Consider the following 20,209-nt stretch of genomic DNA (forward strand, 5'->3'; position numbering starts at 1 on the left):
TTTGTTGTCATGATTTGTCACGACAAGAGTTGGCTTTGTACAAGGCTTCAAGGGTCTTTAAATAAATACTTTTTGAAATGTCTATGAGGAAAATGAGGAATCATTCCTGCAGGCCCTGGTAGGGGGCGGGACTGGGCCCTGGTAGGGGGCGCGGCTGGGCCCTGGAGCATTAGTGAGGACCAATATGGAGATAGGTTGAAAATGAGCAAAGTGGTCCTTTAATAAAAAAGTCACACCTGTGTGAACTGAGTGGTGCAACTCCCCTCTCTCTCCCCCCCGGACGCCACCCCCCCCCCCCCCCCCCCCCCATTCTCTCCCTCTCTCTCTCGCTCTCATTAGCAGGCAACAGTGCAGCACTGTCTCTCTCTCTCTGTTTCTGGCACAACAGCGCCCCTACTGGTACTCATGGTCATACTGGTGCTCATTAACGTCACATAGGTACTAGTCACATACAGGTGACTAGGTGAACCAACACATGGTAGGTGCAGAACACCACTCAAAAAGCAATTGCAGGCTATATAGAAGCATCCGTTCTGCGCCTTTAAGACCCTGGCTGACGGTCGGCCAGTTGTGAAATAAATAGGACTAAAGTGAGGAGGGAGGTGCTTACAGTCTACTCTCTGCACACATGGAACCTTGTGGACTACCAAGTGGACGCTCCGAGTCCACACGCTGAACTTTATAACTTCACCACAACGACATTTTTGGACATTTATAATATATATTCTCCGATGAGGACGTATTTATTTTCTTGTTTGGAATATTACCTTTTTCTTTTGTATGGCAATCGGATCCATTCTCGATCATATGGACATGGACAGTTTTGATTGGTGAACCGGTGAAAGTTTATTTAATGTTATAATAGCCTATATATAAGTGGACTGGGGGGTATTTCCAGTTGGATTAGATTATAGATTAAAGTGTTTTGCGGTGTGATTTAAGCCTATAGTCATTTTTTGTGCTCGTTTTGGGATATATAGCCTGGCAGAGGCGCTCTTAAGCAGCGGACCATAGCGGTGAGACTCCAGTGAGACAGTTTGACTTCTTGGCTGAATCTATATTAGTCATACTTTCCCGTCTGGCGGAGCAGTTATAACATAACAGCACTGTAACGGTATTATTTATTACCATGTTACAAAATGGGAATGGAAATAACGAGACAGCGTTGCGGGCTCCCAAGGCTGAACCAGAGCCGGACGACTGCAGCGACTCCCCGCCGGCCACAGTAGAGACGCACAAACAGCCGGTGGTGCAGCTCATGGTCGCTGACGCCGTGCAGGTCGTTGACGCTGACAACAACAACGCGTCGTCTGCCGTCGTCAACCGAAGGGACAGCGGCGGCGGCGGCGGCGGCGGCGGCGGCGACCTGACGCACTTCCCACTGCCTTCTCCTCCGCCCGCTTATCCCAAGCCGGAGATCAAGCGCCACGCGGTGACGGACGACTATAAGATCTCCAGTCAGGTTCTGGGCCTGGGCATCAACGGAAAGGTTCTGGAGTGCTCCAACAAGAAGACCGGACAGAAGTGCGCACTCAAGGTATGGTAACAAGATGACTCGCCCCGTTTCTGTTTTCCTCCCAGAATTTTCCCCAGTGAGGGGTTGGTGGGAGAGGCTGGACAGCAGACGGCTGGACTTTGAATTTCTCTAACTATAAACTTTCATGACAGCAGACAGCCTAAATACAAATATAATCTATGAAAAGCTACTACAGTGAAGTCTGTTCACAGAAGTTGTTGTAGGATATGTGGGGATTATCTGACGAGGTACCATTTGAGGGGGCAAAACCTTACATATACTAAATTGTTTATAGGTTCAATATAAGTCAAATAATATAGCCTTTCCACAGGAGTATCTTTTTATATTTTTCCAAAAGGTTTCCAAGGTATAGGCTGCAGTCATGATGAAGCCGAAAAATAGCGGGTCTACAAAGCTTGCCATTGATTGAAATTTTGATTGAAATATTTATTAACAGTTTGTAGAATTACAGTACATTTCAAGCACACACTCAATACAAAGACTGTTAACTGTGAGTGGACGACCCAATTAAGCATTACACTTGTTACAACATGAGGGTCCACCATGTTCAATTCATCAAAACATTTAGAGACGTACAAATAGACACTTCTATATAGTTAAAGAACAGAACAGGAATTCATCATAAAGGAAGCAAAAAGGGGAAAGAAACATATACAGTGAGGGGAAAGGGGGGGGGCGGGGGGCACAAGTTGTGTGAGCTTGTAGAGCTCCTATTTTCGGCGTAATAAGCGTTCTGAAGTTCTCAGGTCACGGGCCCAGGGGGTACCCGTATACGTTCTCAGGTAGGGGTGTATACGTGCAGGGTATACCCCCAGGGCCAGGGGTCGTTTGGGGGGGTTCGGGGTGCCCTGCAGCGCACAGCCCCGGCCTGTGTGAGACCTTCAGACTAGATGGACTGTAGTAAATATCATGCTCACTGTAAATGCAAGAACTTTGACCTTTCTTAGTTACAGTGTCTTATCACCAGATTCCTCTTCACATGCCACGGATGTCACAGGCAGACAGTGTGTGTGCGTGTGTGCGTGTCACACCTGTCACTCTTTACTGTAGGCTATAAGCCATATGCGGTGATTTGATCATGAAATAGCATACTGAGTCATTGAGGAGTTAATTTTATTTATTAATGTATTATTATTATTATTATTATTATTATTATTAACACATTTTGGGCGGGAACCCCTTTTGGTGTTTTAAACATTATGTTATAATTTAGCTATTGAAAAATAGCAGATCTACAAGCTCATAGCGCGCCACTCGTTTGTAGGTCTGCTATTTTTGAAAAATCGTGAAAATATTTTCAAGATTTTTGAAAAATTGAGGTCAGGCCTAAATGGGGTAATGTATTATTATTATGATTGTTATTAAATGCACAATATGAGCCATTTGGAAGTCAAAGTTCAAAGGGGGGGGGGGGGGGGGAGGGGGGGGGACTCACAGGTGACATAATCATTGTGTATACTGTACATATATTACGGTACAGAGACGAAATGTTTATATAATCGTCATGGGGGCCTGCCCCCCCCTCCCCCCCTCCCCCCGCTTTCTGGTGGTGGTTTCATTGTGAACAAGTAGCCTAAGCAGAGTACAGTACTGTCTGTGTATGCATACCCTACCTGGCAGGTGAAAACAACATTGGCATTTATTTTGAATGCCTGATCTGCATGTGTACAAGTGGACAGGCAACGCAGAGTCTACTGTACGTCACTGTTAGGTATGTTACTTCAGGGTCAGGTTATGGCTGAGTGTTGATTAAGCGTTTAGTTGGGAAGGTTCATAACAGTATATATATATATATATATATATATATATATATATATATATATATATGTATGTATGCAGGGCACACAGAAACATCCTGAATGTCATTAAGACCTGGAACGCATCTGTGTCACCTTAGCCTATAACAACTTTAACCATTATTTTAAACCATTAATTTAAACTTTAGCTGTTTAGCTCAGGCACAGAGTTTGTAGATCTGATACATTTTTATTTTAATCATGAAAATGTGTGCAAATCTTTGAATATATATATTCTTTCACAGAAAATGTTTTTAACTCATATCTTTGCTTCAACATATTTTCAGATGAGGGTCGGTGCATACAGTATAATGTTTGGCGTCCTTGACGTGAAAAAGTTTGAGCGACACTGACAGAAACAGGTTTTTCTGAAAAACGTTTAGAAGACGTTTTTATTTTTATTTTTTAGAATTGGCCTCAGGTCTTAATGTGTTTAACACTAATGGACTTAATGTAATGTAAACACGTGATGCAGTCAGATGACACTAAAACTTGTTTCCATTGTGGTCCTATGTATAGAATTCATCAGCATAGAATAAAATGAACACAATCTAAATACAAACAGATTGACAGGAAAGGGGGAGAGAGACAGAGAAGGGGAGAGACACGCAGCAACAGGTCGTCATGAACGGGACTCGAACATGCGATGCGCTGTCAGGCCAGAGCCTATATGTGGCGTGGCCTGGTCCACTAGACCAGGTCCACTAGACCTGGTCTAGTGGACCTGGTCCACTAGACCAGAGCCTATATGTGGCGTGGCCTGGTCCACTAGACCAGAGCCTATATGTGGCGTGGCCTGGTCCACTAGACCAGAGCCTATATGTGGCGTGGCCTGGTCCACTAGACCTGGTCTAGTGGACCTGGTCCACTAGACCAGAGCCTATATGTGGCGTGGCCTGGTCCACTAGACCAGAGCCTTTATGTGGCATGGCCTGGTCCACTAGACCAGAGCCTATATGTGGCGTGGCCTGGTCCACTAGACCAGGTCCACTAGACCTGGTCCACTAGACCAGAGCCTATATGTGGCGTGGCCTGGTCCACTAGACCAGGTCCACTAGACCTCGTCCACTAGACCAGAGCCTATATGTGGCGTGGCCTGGTCCACTAGACCAGAGCCTATATGTGGCGTGGCCTGGTCCACTAGACCAGAGCCTATATGTGGCGTGGCCTGGTCCACTAGACCAGAGCCTATATGTAGCGTGGCCTGGCCCACTAGTACAGAGCCTATATGTGGCCTGAGGAAAAATAGTAGATCTACAAGCTCATAGCGAGCTTGTAGGTCTGCTATTTCTGAAAAATCGAAGAACGACTGACAGAGAAACATAGCTTTTTCAGAGAACTGTCAGGATGTAGAAGACATTTGTGTCGTGATGATGGCGCCTGGTCCGCTGGGCATGGTGTCATTCCCCTCGTGGCTAGCGGAGCCACGTCAGCGTCAGGTTGAGCCTCAGTGTTACAGTAATTATAGCATTTAGTTGTGAAGGTTCATGTTGTTCTGTCGGCAAACGGATGTGCAATGTCCATTAGTAGGCCACTGTATGTACAGTACACATGATCACTGTGTGTGTGTGTGTGTGTGTGTGTGTGTGTGTGTGTGTGTGTGTGTGTGTGTGTGTGTGTGTGTGTGTGTGTGTGTGTGTCGTGGTTCCTGTTTTAGTGTGTAATGTACATGTTGCATCATTTAAAACCAAGTGCTGAATGTGTTCTGCACTTGGACTTATGGCTTTGGAAGTCTGGAGCTGCTGTCATTGGATGAGACGAGGGTTGGGGTGCTGCTGTCATTGGATGAGACGAGGGTTGGGGTGCTGCTGTCATTGGATGAGACGAGGGTTGGGGTGCTGGTGTCATTGGATGAGACGAAGGTTGGGGTGCTGCTGTCATTGGATGAGACGAAGGTTGGGGTGCTGCTGTCATTGGATGAGACGAAGGTTGGGGTGCTGCTGTCATTGGATGAGACAAAGGTTGGGGTGCTGCTGTCATTGGATGAGACGAGGGTTTGGCTGCTGGTGTCATTGGATGAGACGAGGGTTGGGGTGCTGGTGTCACCCTGTCATTGGATGAGACAAGGGTCGGGGTGCTGGTGTCACATTCTGTCTCTCCCTCAGTCTGTGACTCCACACTTCAGCCACTCCCACTTTCCATTCCTTCTCTCAGTCCTTGTCTCACACCTGCTCACACTCCCTCATCAGCCCAACAGTGCCATGCCCCTTTCACACCTGAGAACATTTCCCCAATCAACCCACCTCCTATAAGACTGGACTCATTTCACGGAGGCTGCGTCCGAATTGCTAGGGTTGTTCCCTACTCCCTATCCCCCATACGGGGATCCAGACTCTAGTGGACTCTATAGTGAAGATTTCGGACAATACTCCCTGTATGGGGAGCACCGACTCTGACGTCAATATCGGTAGAGGGCGCTGTAGTTCCGCGGGTTCATGTACTTTTTATTTGCATGAAATCCCCATTAGGTTTTTTCAGATCGCCTCATAAATAACTGTTTGAAAAATAAACAAATTATCCCGGCCGTTTCACTCATTTGGATATGAAGAATCAACTGACTACAAGAAACCAGTCAAAACGCTGCTGCTGAATTATGTATCAAATAAGTGACTGCAGGCTGTCACCTCCCTGCAAGGACAGTTTGTTAAATTCATGAATGAATAAAGAAAAAATAGGTTAATGAAAATATGTTTGCAGGCATTTAGGCCTATATATCTATGATAAAAAGGTTATTTTAAAATAACAATGGGCCTATGATTATTATCAATAAATTAATATTAGGCTATATCCATTATCCAGCAATATGAAAACAGTGCACAACCTTGACAATATATGAAAATATCAGCAGCATGATTGATTAACCACATGAACCCCCGCTAATCCTGGGGCGGGGTGATACGGCAAAAATAGCCGATATATAAGCAACGCGCGACGTCCGTGTTGTGAGCTTGTATACTTTTACTTGGGTACTTTTGGTAAAGAATTACCAAAAGTAGCCGATCTACAAGCTCTGCTCACAATACGGACGTTTGGTGTTAACAGAAACAGCAGACCAATAAATGACTGCCTACACAATGAAGTTTTAATGCATTTATCGCAATTCAATGAAATAATGTTAGATAGCATATTTTGTCATGGCAGGAATGAATGAATATTAATAAAACGTGTCTCACATGCATGTATTTAGCCTACGTTTGTGATAAAGAATCTCACAAATATATTCTACAGCAAGCAACTGATTCCTCTCCTAACGTCATGCGCTGGGCCTGGGTGATACAATGAATCAGATTAGTAATACTATTGCAAATGAGTAGATTTATTAAATAAATAAAACCATTTCAAATAAATGCACAGATCATTTGTCTCGATCTGTAGCTTCGAGATCCGCCAGGGAAGAAAAGAGGGGAAAACGAAAGTTTAAAAAGTACATTTGTGTTGAGTTCTTTCGCTGGTTCAACTTCTGCCTCTTCTGAGTTGGAGCGCGATGAGCGCATGCATGCAGAAGCAGCGCACGTGCGCAAACGCGTGCATGTGCGCTCAAGAGCGAGCTTGCGCAATGCATTATGGGGCAGATTTGCTTCGCTGTGTTTTTGTAGTGACCATCGGGAGCTCCCTACAATTCCCGGTGCATTGTGGGATACTTCAGTCCACTACTGTAGGGTGCAAAAATGCTCACTACACATTCGGACACTATAACAAAATGGCGGAACCCCAAAGTAGTGCACTATATGGGGCATAGGGAATGAATTCGGACGCAGCCACACTCATTGTCAGGTTATACCTTGTCTACCATGTGTTTGGTCTTGCTTGTTCTTGGACCCTGCGTTTTTGGACTTCCTGCTTTACTGCATACATTTCTACACAGTAAGCCTTGTATTTGTTGTACTGCTACTGTTCTGCCTGCATTCTGCTATGTAGATTAGCATGTTTGGACTACTGTTCTCCTGCCTGGTTGTTTACTGTAAGATTTGCCTATTTTCTGTTATTAAATTCTTAAATCTACTCTGTCTACTGTGGCTTTGCATCCTGGGTTCAATCTAAACCTCACTCGTGACAGTATAACCTGACCATTAATATGAACCCAGCAGAGCTACTGTGTTTTCAGAGGAGGGTTAAAGATTTTGATAATGTGGTGGCTCGGCTCATGGCCTCTCCGCCTAACCAGTGTTTTGCACTCCAAGAGGAGATTGAAACACAGCAGTTGTGGTTTAAGGAGAGACCGTGGGTTAGTCATTTTGTCCCCCACCTGGATGTTATTCGTGGGAGGCTTAAAGACTTTATAGCCACCAGCTCGCTTCCCAGTACTTCCCAGCCAGTTTCTCAAACTGTAAGGCTTGGAATGGTGAGCCTGCAGCCCACCAACCCTGTTGCTGACGAGCAGAATATGGAGTACATTGACTTGCTTAGCTATTTTGGCAGAAAGGCAAAAATGGAATCATTTTCTGAACCACTTCATGCCCCGGATCCTTATTTGGGCACACGTCTGGCTCTGGGAGGTCCCAGTAGTACCAACAAACGGGGCAAAGTCTCTCGGGGTCGCCACGCCACCAAGCCCACCCAGCCAGCCATCTCAAGCCTGCTGTCAGCTCCTACCCAGAGACCACCAGTGTCTGCAGTCCCGTCTGCAGCTCCGCCTGCAGCTCTGCCACCTCCGCCTGCAGTCCCGCCTGCAGCTCCGCCCCCTCTGCCTACAGTTCCGCCTGCAGCTCCGCCTGCAGCTCCGCCACCTCCGCCTGGACTCCCGCCTGCAGCTCTGCCCCCTACGCCTGCAGTTCCGCCTGCAGCTCCGTCTCCAGTGCCTGCAGCACCGCCTGCAGCTCCGCCTGCAGCTCCGACTGCAGCACCGCCTGCAGTTCCAGCTGCAGCACCGCCTGCAGTTCCAGCTGCAGCACCGCCTGCAGTTCCACCTGCAGTTCCGCCTGCAGTTCCACCTGCAGCATAGGGCTGGGCGATATGACAAAATCTCATATCACGATATAGAATTTATTTTATCACGATAACGATATACTCACGATATAGCATATTTTTTACGATACCTATTTTTTTTATCTAAAATAATTGATTTTTGTTCAGGTCGAGTACTTTACTGTACTTGGGCTGTACTGTACTGTACTGTACTGTACTGTACTGTACAAGCTCTCCTTCCTGGCCTCTGTCTGTGTTAGGCTGCACAACAGTGACACTTGGTGGTGACAATAGTTATGCTATTTCCGTGCTCGGATACAGGGACAGGGACACACATAGCTGTCTATAATGGTTGCACCACTCAAAAAACAATTAAATTCACATTATCCAGTCTAATTATATGAATATAATACTGATGCCCTTCCCATGCACAGACAGGCCCAAAGCAAGTACAAAAATATTACAAAATAAAATGTATATAATAATAATTAGAGGCTGAACTCAATTGTTCAGCCTCTGTACATTTTTAAAGCACAGCTCAAGACCCACTTCTACAACATTGCTTTTAATTGATCTTTTATTTTTTGTTATTCATGTCCTCACTGTATTGCATTACTGCTTGTTTTTTAATGTCGTTGCCTTGCTTTTCTTTTTTTCTCCATTGCTCTGTAAAGCACTTTGAGAGCTGCATTTCATGTCATGAAAGGTGCTATACAAATAAAGTTTTATTAGTATTATTAATAATAATAATTATGACAATTAAAAAGAAAAAAGAAAGAAATAAGACGTTGCCATTCAGACACAAGTACAGGCCTGTGTCTGCATTAAATTGGCTTAAGGAAAAAATAAATATCTCATGTCACAGTTTGTCGCTACAGTTGTTTCAGTTCATTTAAGCTCTGTATAGGGAATCAACATGTTCTGTTGTAGTTATAGTTTAGTTTGTTAAAGACGTTGGGCAGCTTAACGATGTTTAATTGACTACAGGCGATAGAGTGAGAGAGAACGCGATCTTGTCGTCAACTCTCCGTGCGTATATGGGAGTCTGGGACGAGTGGGGCTTTTTATTTTCCTTTTTTTTTGATGATCACAACAAAGTCAGCGTCTTGTGTTGTTGTTGTAAGCTGTTGCTGAATTAAGGACTTTTCAAATGGAATAATTTATTTGGAACAATAAAACAAGACAGACACGCAGCAGGACTGCACAGGTAAGAGGAACGTCTTGGAAGAAGTTTGCAGTGCACCCGACGACGGACAAGCTTATTGTTCAACTGTGTAAAACATGCGTGGCTCACGCAATTTATCAATTTGACCCAACATGAAACCTGCATTTATAACAGTGAATGACCGGTTACTTTAGGGCGCGTTCGGAAATAGCGCACTAGGCGCACTGTGCAATGCAAACTGATAGATGAGTTCGCTCCGGTGTGGTATTTCCGAACGTGCCGCTCTGAATCTCGTCAGCCATCATCTCCCTTCATGTAATCAAAACCACTTCCATATCCATACAATGGAATACGTTGCCCCTCTTTTAGGTGCAAGCACCACCTCGGCTTGTGTTGTGGTCGTGTTGGCCTTAGAATATATAATAGAGAAGACATCCGAAAGGTGTTGGCTCACTGTTTTCAGTGCGCGCGGTGGGCTGCTGGGCATGCCGTATATAAGCGCTGTGACGTAAATACTGCCGTAAAGCGAAACGGCGATATAAGCGATATAGCTTTTTTTTCGTGATAGACATTTTCTATCGAAAATACGATATATATCGTCATATCGCCCAGCCCTACTGCAGCACCGCCTGCAGTTCCACCTGCAGCACCGCCTGCAGTTCCACCTGCAGCACCGCCTGCAGCTTCGTCTCCGCCTGCAGCCCCGCCTCCGCCTGCAGTCCTGCCTGCAGCTTCGTCTCCTCCGCCTGCAGCTTCTGCTCCTGCAGCTCCGCCCGCTTCAGCCCGGCTCCTACAGCTCCTGTTGCAGCCCCGGCTCCTGCAGCTCCTGCAGCTCCTGCTGCAGCCCAGCTCCAGCTCCTGCTGCAGCCCGGCTCCTGTTTCCGCTGCAGCCCTTGTTCCTGCAACATCGCCTCCCGAGCCTGCAGCACCTCCGGCGTCGCCTCTGCCTGCAGCACCTCCGGCATCGCCTTCAGAGCCTGCAGCACCTCCGACATCGCCTTCAGAGCCTGCAGCATCGCCTTCAGAGCCTGCAGCACCTCCGGCATCGCCTTCAGAGCCTGCAGCACCTCCTGCGTCGCCTCCTGAGCCTGTGACATCCCTGCCTTCGGCCCAAGTTTCTCCTGCCTCGTCTCGGCCTCCCGGTCGTCCGCCAGACGACCCCTCCGCCTCGTCTCGGCCTCCCGGTCGTCCGCCAGACGACCCCTCCGCCTCGTCTCCGCCTCCCGGTCGTCCGCCCGACGACCACTCTGCCTTGTGTCGGCCTCCAGGCCGTCCCCCTGAAGTCAGCAGCTCTGCCTCTGGCCATCGTCCCGGCCGTCCTCCAGAGGTCTCCTGTTCTGCCACGTCCCGGCCCCCCGGCCGGCCGCCAGACAACACTCGCTCAGCCCTGGTCCATCATTCAGGTCGCCCACCTGAGGTCACCTGCCCAGCCCCGGTGTCCCTCCTCCGGACCCCCTCCACCCACCCTGCTCGTTCCTCGTTGAGATTGTGGGACGTCTGGAATCCGTCCCTTGAGAGGGGGGTACTGTCACATTCTGTCTCTCCCTCAGTCTGTGACTCCACACTTCAGCCACTCCCACTTTCCATTCCTTCTCTCAGTCCTTGTCTCACACCTGCTCACACTCCCTCATCAGCCCAACAGTGCCATGCCCCTTTCACACCTGAGAACATTTCCCCAATCAACCCACCTCCTATAAGACTGGACTCATTTCACACACTCATTGTCAGGTTATACCTTGTCTACCATGTGTTTGGTCTTGCTTGTTCTTGGACCCTGCGTTTTTGGACTTCCTGCTTTACTGCATACATTTCTACACAGTAAGCCTTGTATTTGTTGTACTGCTACTGTTCTGCCTGCATTCTGCTATGTAGATTAGCATGTTTGGACTACTGTTCTCCTGCCTGGTTGTTTACTGTAAGATTTGCCTATTTTCTGTTATTAAATTCTTAAATCTACTCTGTCTACTGTGGCTTTGCATCCTGGGTTCAATCTAAACCTCACTCGTGACAGCTGGTGTCACCCTGTCATTGGATGAGACGAAGGGTTGGGGTGCTGGTGTCACCCTGTCATTGGATGAGACGAAGGGTTGGGGTGCTGGTGTCACCCTGTCATTGGATGAGACGAAGGGTTGGGGTGCTGGTGTCACCCTGTCATTGGATGAGACGAGGGTTGGGGTGCTGGTGTCACCCTGTCATTGGATGAGACGAGGGTTGGGGTGCTGGTGTCACCCTGTCATTGGATGAGACGAGGGTCGGGGTGCTGGTGTCACCCTGTCATTGGATGAGACGAAGGGTTGGGGTGCTGGTGTCACCCTGTCATTGGATGAGACGAGGGTCGGGGTGCTGGTGTCACCCTGTCATTGGATGAGACGAAGGGTTGGGGTGCTGGTGTCACCCTGTCATTGGATGAGACGAGGGTCGGGGTGCTGGTGTCACCCTGTCATTGGATGAGACGAGGGTTGGGGTGCTGGTGTCACCCTGTCATTGGATGAGACGAAGGGTTGGGGTGCTGGTGTCACCCTGTCATTGGATGAGACGAGGGTTGGGGTGCTGGTGTCACCCTGTCATTGGATGAGACGAAGGGTTGGGGTGCTGGTGGCACCCTGTCATTGGATGAGACGAGGGTTGGGGTGCTGGTGTCACCCTGTCATTGGATGAGACGAAGGGTTGGGGTGCTGGTGTCACCCTGTCATTGGATGAGATGAGGGTCGGGGTGCTGGTGTCACCCTGTCATTGGATGAGACGAAGGGTTGGGGTGCTGGTGTCACCCTGTCATTGGATGAGACGAGGGTCGGGGTGCTGGTGTCACCCTGTCATTGGATGAGACGAAGGGTTGGGGTGCTGGTACCCCTTTTTATATATGATTATGTATGTTATGATTATATATATTTATCTCCTCCTCACTGAACTGGCACCCTTGGTCTCCTGACGCTGGTACTCTGAGTTCGTCCGAGTCTGAGATGTGGCGCTTCCTACTGAGTGTCTGGACCACTGAAGTTAGTCTCTCTTCTGCTCTATCTGGGATCTCTATAGAAAACTGCCATGATCTGTCTTCTGCGCTGTACTTTATAGAGCGTCGCAGTCCCTCCCCCTTTCAGAACGAGTGGCCCAGGAAATGAATCGCAATGCATTTGTCCCATAGGCATTTCGTGCTTTATTTATTTAAAGACCTTTTAAGCGTCGTACGAAGCCAACTCTTGTCGTGACAAATCATGACAACACACACACACAATATTTTGGACCAAACAAATAATTACAAAGAGGAAAAACAACAAAAAAAGGATTGTAACCTGCCGTTCTTTTCTACTTTCTAATTCTTTGTTTGGTCCAAAATATTGTGTGTGTTGTCATGATTTGTCACGACAAGAGTTGGCTTTGTCACCGTTTCCGTGACAACAAGCGGGAAACAATACCGTTGTTTGAGTCATTTCAAATGCCTTCATCTCGGATTCCTTTCCCAAGAGCTGCAATGTTTACAATTTACAATTTAGGCATTTAGCAGACGCTCTTAATCCAGAGCGACTTACATTAAGCAAGAACAAAAAGCATGGGAATACATCACAAAAAAGCATTTATCATGAAACATGCGTAAGCTAAGAAAGTAACAGTGGAATATCTATATTATGAGACTATACATATAAACTATATATCTATACTACTATGCTATACATCTGTACTATGGCGTGCTATGACTATATACAATGCAATTATAGTGCTGTCTACATAACATGCTATAAGTCTGTATCAAATGCTATCTAAGTCTACATAAATGCTATCTAAGGGGGTAGGATAAGTGCTATGGGCCATGATGGAGTCTGAAAAGGTGGGTTTTCAGACTACGGCGGAAGATTGGGAGTGATGCTGCAGTTCTGACTGCAATGGGAAGTGCATTCCACAGTTTTGGAGCCAGAAGGGAGAAGAGTTTGGGACGTGTGCAGCGTTGTCCCGGCGTTTTTAGTGAGGGAATGTTGATGAGTTTAACGTCATTTCATACAGTCAGATTTCTGTGTGGATGTACAGTATTATGAGCTGTCAAGGCCAGGAAGTTTATTTTTGTTTTTCCACTCAGTAGGCGTTCCCGCATAACTTCCGGGTACGATGATGTCACGCACGTCTCATAGCCACACACACACACACACACACACACACACACGCGCTGTCACCTGTCATCACCTGTCACTGCTACGGCCCGGAGACAGAGAGATTTACTGGCTTACATTAATCCCAACTGGATCAGAGAGCCCGAACCATCAATGGAGTCACTACCAGAACCATCAATGGAGTCAATACCAGAACCATCAATACCAGAACCATCAATGGAGTCACTACCAGAACCATCAATGGAGTCACTACCAGAACCATCAATGGAGTCACTACCAGAACCATCAATGGAGTCACTACCAGAACCATCAATGGAGTCACTACCAGAACCATCAATGGAGTCAATACCAGAACCATCAATGGAGTCACTACCAGAACCATCAATGGAGTCACTACCAGAACCATCAATGGAGTCACTACCAGAACCATCAATGGAGTCAATACCAGAACCATCAATACCAGAACCATCAATGGAGTCACTACCAGAACCATCAATGGAGTCAATACCAGAACCATCAATGGAGTCACTACCAGAACCATCAATGGAGTCACTACCAGAACCATCAATGGAGTCAATACCAGAACCATCAATGGAGTCACTACCAGAACCATCAATGGAGTCACTACCAGAACCATCAATGGAGTCACTACCAGAACCATCAATGGAGTCACTACCAGAACCATCAATGGAGTCAATACCAGAACCATCAATGGAGTCACTACCAGAACCATCAATGGAGTCAATACCAGAACCATCAATACCAGAACCATCAATGGAGTCACTACCAGAACCATCAATGGAGTCACTACTAGAACCATCAATGGAGTCACTACCAGAACCATCAATGGAGTCACTACCAGAACCATCAATACCAGAACCATCAATGGAGTCACTACCAGAACCATCAATGGAGTCACTACCAGAACCATCAATGGAGTCAATACCAGAACCATCAATACCAGAACCATCAATGGAGTCACTACCAGAACCATCAATGGAGTCACTACCAGAACCATCAATGGAGTCAATACCAGAACCATCAATACCAGAACCATCAATGGAGTCACTACCAGAACCATCAATGGAGTCAATACCAGAACCATCAATATCAGAACCATCAATGGAGTCACTACCAGAACCATCAATACCAGAACCATCAATGGAGTCACTACCAGAACCATCAATACCAGAACCATCAATACCAGAACCATCAATGGAGTCACTACCAGAACCATCAATACCAGAACCATCAATACCAGAACCATCAATGGAGTCACTACCAGAACCATCAATGGAGTCAATACCAGAACCATCAATGGAGTCACTACCAGAACCATCAATGGAGTCAATACCAGAACCATCAATGGAGTCAATACCAGAACCATCAATGGAGTCAATACCAGAACCATCAATGGAGTCACTACCAGAACCATCAATGGAGTCAATACCAGAACCATCAATGGAGTCAATACCAGAACCATCAATGGAGTCACTACCAGAACCATCAATGGAGTCACTACCAGAACCATCAATGGAGTCAATACCAGAACCATCAATGGAGTCAATACCAGAACCATCAATGGAGTCACTACCAGAACCATCAATGGAGTCAATACCAGAACCGCACACTCAGGCCTTATGGGGGAGAGAGAGAGGGAGGGAGAGGGAGGGGGGGGAGAGAGAGAGAGAGAGAGGTGGAAAAATTACTCAAATCATGTTTTACTTACTGTAAGTAAAATACCAAGGTATTGGCATAAACATGTACTTAAAGTACCAAAAGTAGAAACTTTACTCACTATGCAGAATGTCCCATTTGAAAACAGCAGATCTACAAGCTCACAATGTGTCACAGAGAGAGAGAGAGAGAGATAGAGAGAGCTTATATAACAATATAATTGTCATATTTCAAAACATTTGAGTGCTGTGGTCCTCAAGTACATTTTGGTGGTATTTATGCCTGTCGTGATAAATAATGACATTTTGCTTTAAATGAACTGTTGCTCAGACGATTATGTAATAACTGACAGTGTTTCCCATAACCAGAAGTCGAGTGTGTGTGTGTGTGTGTGTGTGTGTGTGTGTGTGTGTGTGTGTGTGTGTGTGTGTGTGTGTGTGTGTGTGTGTGTGTGTGTGTGTGTGTGTGTGTGTTGACGGGGGAGGGGGGGGGATTTCACACTTGTGCAGCGCGCATGCACTTCTTTGTGATTTTCTTTTGCAATTATTGGCCTATTCACGGCCGCCTACTACAATCACATGTGGCGTCTGGTCATTAGTGTGCGGTGTCATCCATTATGCTCATGTTGGGCTCAACAACATGTCTATGTCTGTACACAGACATGTTCTGCTCAACAACATGTCTATGTCTGTACACAGACATGTTGGGCTCAACAACATGTCTGTACACCGTGTCAAAGACTTGGTCTTGTCCGTGGCAAATGGACCCTTACGGTGACGGGTCCATTTGGTTCCATTGGAACACTCTCAGAGTTACAGACCTGTTATGGAACACTCTCAGAGTTACAGACCTGTTATGGAACACTCTCAGAGTTACAGACCTGTTATGGTCATTCAGGGAACACTCTCATAGTTACAGACCTGTTATGGAACACTCTCAGAGTTACAGACCTGTTATGGAACACTCTCATAGTTACAGACCTGTTATGGAACACTCTCAGAGTTACAGACCTGTTCTGGTCATTCAGGGAACACTCTCAGAGTTACAGACCTGTTCTGGTCATTCAGGGAACACTCTCAGAGTTACAGACCTGTTATGGAACACTCTCAGAGTTACAGACCTGTTATGGAACACTCTCAGAGTTACAGACCTGTTATGGAACACTCTCATAGTTACAGACCTGTTATGGTCATTCAGGGAACACTCTCAGAGTTACAGACCTGTTATGGAACACTCTCATAGTTACAGACCTGTTATGGAACACTCTCATAGTTACAGACCTGTTATGGTCATTCAGGGAACACTCTCATAGTTACAGACCTGTTATGGTCATTCAGGGAACACTCTCATAGTTACAGACCTGTTATGGTCATTCAGGGAACACTCTCATAGTTACAGACCTGTTATGGAACACTCTCATAGTTACAGACCTGTTATGGAACACTCTCAGAGTTACAGACCTGTTATGGTCATTCAGGGAACACTCTCATAGTTACAGACCTGTTATGGAACACTCTCATAGTTACAGACCTGTTATGGAACACTCTCATAGTTACAGACCTGTTATGGAACACTCTCATAGTTACAGACCTGTTATGGTCATTCAGGGAACACTCTCATAGTTACAGACCTGTTATGGTCATTCAGGGAACACTCTCATAGTTACAGACCTGTTATGGTCATTCAGGGAACACTCTCATAGTTACAGACCTGTTATGGAACACTCTCATAGTTACAGACCTGTTATGGAACACTCTCAGAGTTACAGACCTGTTATGGTCATTCAGGGAACACTCTCATAGTTACAGACCTGTTATGGAACACTCTCATAGTTACAGACCTGTTATGGAACACTCTCATAGTTACAGACCTGTTATGGAACACTCTCATAGTTACAGACCTGTTATGGAACACTCTCATAGTTACAGACCTGTTATGGAACACTCTCATAGTTACAGACCTGTTATGGTCATTCAGGGAACACTCTCATAGTTACAGACCTGTTATGGAACACTCTCAGAGTTACAGACCTGTTATGGTCATTCAGGGAACACTCTCAGAGTTACAGACCTGTTATGGTCATTCAGGGAACACTCAGAGTTACAGACCTGTTATGGAACACTCTCAGAGTTACAGACCTGTTATGGTCATTCAGGGAACACTCTCAGAGTTACAGACCTGTTATGGAACACTCTCAGAGTTACAGACCTGTTATGGAACACTCTCAGAGTTACAGACCTGTTATGGTCATTCAGGGAACACTCTCAGAGTTACAGACCTGTTATGGTCATTCAGGGAACACTCAGAGTTACAGACCTGTTATGGAACACTCTCAGAGTTACAGACCTGTTATGGTCATTCAGGGAACACTCTCAGAGTTACAGACCTGTTATGGAACACTCTCAGAGTTACAGACCTGTTATGGAACACTCTCATAGTTACAGACCTGTTATGGTCATTCACGGAACACTCTCATAGTTACAGACCTGTTATGGAACACTCTCAGAGTTACAGACCTGTTATGGAACACTCTCAGAGTTACAGACCTGTTATGGAACACTCTCATGGTTACAGACCTGTTATGGTCATTCAGGGAACACTCTCATAGTTACAGACCTGTTATGGAACACTCTCATAGTTACAGACCTGTTATGGAACACTCTCAGAGTTACAGACCTGTTATGGTCATTCAGGGAACACTCTCATAGTTACAGACCTGTTATGGAACACTCTCAGAGTTACAGACCTGTTATGGTCATTCAGGGAACACTCTCATAGTTACAGACCTGTTATGGAACACTCTCATAGTTACAGACCTGTTATGGTCATTCAGGGAACACTCTCATAGTTACAGACCTGTTATGGAACACTCTCAGAGTTACAGACCTGTTATGGAACACTCTCAGAGTTACAGACCTGTTATGGAACACTCTCATAGTTACAGACCTGTTATGGTCATTCACGGAACACTCTCATAGTTACAGACCTGTTATGGAACACTCTCAGAGTTACAGACCTGTTATGGTCATTCAGGGAACACTCTCATAGTTACAGACCTGTTATGGTCATTCAGGGAACACTCTCAGAGTTACAGACCTGTTATGGTCATTCAGGGAACACTCTCAGAGTTACAGACCTGTTATGGAACACTCTCAGAGTTACAGACCTGTTATGGTCATTCAGGGAACACTCAGAGTTACAGACCTGTTATGGAACACTCTCATAGTTACAGACCTGTTATGGAACACTCTCAGAGTTACAGACCTGTTATGGAACACTCTCATAGTTACAGACCTGTTATGGTCATTCACGGAACACTCTCAGAGTTACAGACCTGTTATGGTCATTCAGGGAACACTCTCATAGTTACAGACCTGTTATGGAACACTCTCAGAGTTACAGACCTGTTATGGTCATTCAGGGAACACTCTCATAGTTACAGACCTGTTATGGAACACTCTCATAGTTACAGACCTGTTATGGAACACTCTCATAGTTACAGACCTGTTATGGAACACTCTCAGAGTTACAGACCTGTTATGGAACACTCTCATAGTTACAGACCTGTTATGGTCATTCAGGGAACACTCTCATAGTTACAGACCTGTTATGGAACACTCTCAGAGTTACAGACCTGTTATGGAACACTCTCATAGTTACAGACCTGTTATGGAACACTCTCATAGTTACAGACCTGTTATGGTCATTCAGGGAACACTCTCATAGTTACAGACCTGTTATGGTCATTCAGGGAACACTCTCATAGTTACAGACCTGTTATGGAACACTCTCAGAGTTACAGACCTGTTATGGAACACTCTCAGAGTTACAGACCTGTTATGGAACACTCTCAGAGTTACAGACCTGTTATGGAACACTCTCAGAGTTACAGACCTGTTATGGTCATTCAGGGAACACTCTCAGAGTTACAGACCTGTTATGGAACACTCTCAGAGTTACAGACCTGTTATGGTCATTCAGGGAACACTCTCATAGTTACAGACCTGTTATGGTCATTCAGGGAACACTCTCATAGTTACAGACCTGTTATGGTCATTCAGGGAACACTCTCAGAGTTACAGTCCTGTTCTGGTCATTCAGGGAACACTCTCAGAGTTACAGACCTGTTATGGAACACTCTCAGAGTTACAGACCTGTTATGGAACACTCTCATAGTTACAGACCTGTTCTGGCCATTCAAATCAAATCAAATCAAATTGATTTATATAGCACATTTAAAAACAACTCTCATTGTACCAAAGTGCTTCACAAATGCAATACAATACAATACAGTGCAGAAGACGTCAATAATAAAACAACAAGCATATAGGACAGGAAAGGTGCAGGATCATGTCGGTGGTGCAATTTGTGCAAAGGCTTGTGAATATAAAAATTTTTTAAGTTGTGATTTAAAAGACTCAACGGAGGGTGCAGACCTAACCGCGAGGGGAATTCTGTTCCACTGAGTGGGGGCTGAGACAGCAAAGGTGCGGTCGCCCCTGAGCCTCTTCTTTGTGTGTGGAACCCCTAAGAGACCCCTGTCTGCTGACCTGAGGGTCCTGGTAGATGGGGGGATAGGATAGGAGGTCGGTGATGTAGGAGGGGGCCAGCCCATTGAGGGCTTTGTACACAAACAGGAGGGTTTTGAACTGGGTTCTGAACCGGACCGGCAGCCAGTGGAGAGAGGCCAGGACAGGGGTGATGTGGTCTCTCCTTCTGGTGCCGGTCAGGAGTCTGGCTGCTGCATTTTGGACTAGTTGTAGACGGGACAGGGATGACTGACTAATCCCAGGGAATTCAGGGAACACTCTCAGAGTTACAGACCTGTTATGGAACACTCTCAGAGTTACAGACCTGTTATGGTCATTCAGGGAACACTCTCAGAGTTACAGACCTGTTATGGTCATTCAGGGCAATCTATGAATGTGTTTCTGGTCATATTATTGTCCACTCATTTGTCATTTTGTATGTCCGTGGCAAAAATGGAATGTTAACGGAAAATGTCCACTAGAAGCCCATCATGGCGATG

The 20,209-nt window shown here is 46.0% G+C and overlaps 1 protein-coding gene across 1 annotated transcript in view; it reads left to right on the forward strand.

Annotated features, from left to right (window-relative positions):
* The first annotated feature begins 632 nt into the window (after window positions 1–632).
* LOC310863838 (MAP kinase-activated protein kinase 3-like) overlaps window positions 633–20,209 on the forward strand; it is a 58,107-nt gene continuing 38,530 nt past the window's right edge. The window contains exon 1 of the mRNA XM_083772337.1: window positions 633–1,537. Coding sequence (XP_083628463.1) covers window positions 1,130–1,537 — 408 coding nt within the window. The 5' untranslated portion in view covers window positions 633–1,129. The remainder of the gene's footprint in view (window positions 1,538–20,209) is intronic.

Source organism: Protomyctophum parallelum (assembly GCF_964188405.1).
Source record: "Protomyctophum parallelum genome assembly, chromosome: 8".
Lineage (NCBI taxonomy): Eukaryota > Metazoa > Chordata > Actinopteri > Myctophiformes > Myctophidae > Protomyctophum > Protomyctophum parallelum.